This window comes from Pristiophorus japonicus, chromosome 1 (genome assembly GCF_044704955.1).
Source record: "Pristiophorus japonicus isolate sPriJap1 chromosome 1, sPriJap1.hap1, whole genome shotgun sequence".
Taxonomy (NCBI): domain Eukaryota; kingdom Metazoa; phylum Chordata; class Chondrichthyes; family Pristiophoridae; genus Pristiophorus; species Pristiophorus japonicus.
In genome coordinates, this window is record NC_091977.1 from 229,689,561 (window position 1) to 229,692,637 (window position 3,077).

General features: G+C 47.4%; 1 protein-coding gene across 1 annotated transcript; it reads right to left on the minus strand.

Moving 5' to 3' along the window:
* Positions 1-912: 912 nt before the first annotated feature.
* Positions 913-2,471, minus strand: LOC139242874 (actin-like protein 7B). The gene has a single exon (XM_070870548.1). The coding sequence runs from the start codon at positions 2,292-2,294 to the stop codon at positions 1,029-1,031; it is 1,266 nt and encodes a 421-aa protein (XP_070726649.1). The 5' UTR covers positions 2,295-2,471; the 3' UTR covers positions 913-1,028.
* Between the last annotated feature and the right edge of the window lie 606 nt (positions 2,472-3,077).

The window sequence follows — 3,077 nt, forward strand, 5'->3', positions numbered from 1 at the left end:
GGGATTTAAACCCACAGGCTTCTGATGCAGAGGTGAGAGTGCTACCCAGTGAGCCACAACTGACACCACAGCAGCAGTATCCAATTTAGATTGGCCAATTCACACAATGCAACATTAAAAACTTGTATTTATATAGGGCCTTTTACATAGCAAAACGTACCAAGGCACTTCACAGAAGCACTAACAAACAAAATTTGATACCGAGTCACATAACATATTAGGACGGATGACCAAAAGCTTGGTGAAAGAGGCAGATTTTAAGGAGCATCTTAAAGGAGGAGAAAGTGGTATAGGGAGAGAATTCCAAAGTTTAGGGCCTAGGCAGCTGAAAGCCTGGTCACGAATGGTGGAGCGATTAAAATCGGGGACGCGTGAGGCCAGAATTGGAGTAGTGCAGAGATCTCAGAGGGTTGTAGGGCTGGAGGAAGTCAGAGATAGGAAGCAGGGAATGAACCTAAGGCTTACTGCTTGGTTCAACATCAGCATTCTCTCAATAAGCCATCTGAGAAATTCTACCACCCTTTTCTAGTTTTTATAACGTTTAAAGTAAACTGTAATGACATGCTACAGTAAAAGGTGAATAGTTAAATTCACTAAAACAGTTTAAATTGTGACAGTATTTAAATCAACATCAGTGGGCACCGCCAGAAGGGGAGGAAACATTTAACTGGGGCAGTGACTCGTCCAGACTGTGAGCAGAACCGCTGGCTCCATACTGTTCTGAGCATCATCCATACCAGACAAACCCAAGCTCCTTTCTGGTCCTGTGACAATTCACAAGCACATCCCACAGTCCCACCATCCCCAAAGTCAACAAAACCTAATGGACTTTCAGGTGAAGCAAGGTTTCTACTCTATTTCTAATCACATTTCAATCTCGATGATTATACATTTCAGTAGTCACATGGATTAGAAGACTTTATTTTGTTTCCATAGTTTTAAACCTGTTTTTTCCCGATTAAAATAAGTTACATTCAACGGTGGAAATCAACACTGCGTTAAAAAAGACACAAGTGTTTAAAACAGCTTCAGAAACATTTCCGATAGACAGCTAATGGCCCACGCTCATCGTAATCCTTTTTGCTAACCCAAAGTTGTTGGAAGGATTTGAGACATGATAGGATTGAGCCTCCATACCACACTGAATATCTCCTCTCGGGAATTGCTTGGACTTGGGGGTTCATGTCCTGCGTCAGTTTCCTCAACTCCTTCTGGAAACGGACACGGAAACCGGAAAACATGGTGGAGCCGCCACACAGCACGATGTTCTTGTACATCTCCTCCAGCAGGCTGTTGTCACATTTGTTCATGATGTTCAGAGCGACGGTGTGCAGCCCGGCCTCTCGGGAACCCATGAGTGCTGGATTGAAGAGGGCTTCAGGGCACTTAATCTTCTCCTTCCCAATTGCGATGATTTTGCCATCAGGCAGCTCATAGTGCAGAGCACATTCCTTGGCCTCGCCACGCATCTCGGCGTCAAAGTCAATGGCAGTGTAGCAATATTCCTGCTTGATGTGTTCCACAATGTGATATTCGTTGGCGCTTAACTTGTGCCCGTTCTGATTGATGAGTCTCATCAAATATTTGGTTAAGTCGCTGCCCCCGTAGTCCACGGTGGCGGTGATGTGGGGCATGATGTAGCCCTCGTGGATGGGCACTACACAAGATGATCCATGGCCGCTCTCCACCACCAGCCCACAGGTGCAGCCATAGGCGTAGATGGAGAGGAGGGACTGCCTGGTGATGTGGATGGCCGGGATGCTGAAGGTCTCGAAGAGGAGCTCGGCCATCTTCTCTCTGTTGGTGGTGGGACTGAGAGGCGGGTCGGCCACCATCACAGCGTGGTCCTCGGGCCGGACCTTCAGCTCCTTCTCGAAGATGTAGGACAGGATGGCCTCGGCGCCGTTCCAGTCCACCACGATGCCGTGCCGCAGCGGGTTGATGAGCCGCAGGTCCATGGGCGCCCTCAGCTCGCTGCCCACGAAGTTCTCCTGGCGGTTGTCCCCGGTCTTGGCGCTGCGCTGGAAGGGCCTGCCCACGATAGAAGAGACGGTCACCGAGGGCTTGGGTTGACCAGCGAACCCCGCTTTGAAGTAGCCCGTCCCCATGTCAATCATCAGCGCACTGACCTCCTTCACCACCCTGCGAGAGTTGACTATCTGGCTGTCCATTGATGAAAAGGAGGTCATCCTGGGTTCTGATTTCACCGATTGCGTGGTGTTCGAGGGGAATTTCCTGCAGAGAACTGCCATTGGGAAGGGGTACTTCCTCATATGTAAACTTGATGACTTCATCGCTGTTTTTGTTTTGATTATTTCCCTTGCACTTATAAAACCACCCTCTTCTGTGGTTACCTTTGGTCGTTAGATGGACTAACAATGCTGTTTCTCTCCCGATTATTACCTTTTACAGCCTTGTTATTGTTGTTACTATGGGCGTCAGACGGGGGCATTATCAAGTCATATTACACGTTGATCTCAGCTGCCTTCTGTTCGCTGCCAAGTAATAAATTAACTAGCTGACGTGCCAGCGTGGAGTAATGGTTGACCAGTTGGCCCGTCATGTAATCGGAAGCCAAGAACAGCTCATCCCATACAAGCTGACACACAAAACTTATTTTCCATACTAGTTTTGAGACAGTAAAGACCCAAACTTAATGAGAGCAGGAGTACATTAGGAATTGCTGAAGATGACTCAGTTCAAACGGGGTTACTGTAGATCTGCTTCATATTATTCTCTTTCCCAGTTGAGGGGGAAGTCTTTGAAACTATTTTGAGAGCTCTAATGGGTGGGAATTTGGAGAATATAACAGTACTATGATGCTGGATTCAGGAAAAGGGAAGTGATGTTGAACATAAGAACATAAGAATTAGGAACAGGAGTAGGCCATCTAGCCCCTCGAGCCTGCTCCGCCATTCAACAAGATCATGACTGATCTGGCCGTGGACTCAGCTCCACTTAGCCGTCCGCTCCCCGTAACCCTTAATTCCCTTATTGGTTAAAAATCTATCTATCTGTGATTTGAATACATTCAATGAGCTAGCCTCAACTGCTTCCTTGGGCAGAGAATTCCACAG

Excerpts from the sequence above, each read along its gene's own strand:
- LOC139242874 (XM_070870548.1), bottom strand. The coding sequence starts at position 2,294 with ATGAAGTCATCAAGTTTACATATGAGGAAGTACCCCTTCCCAATGGCA.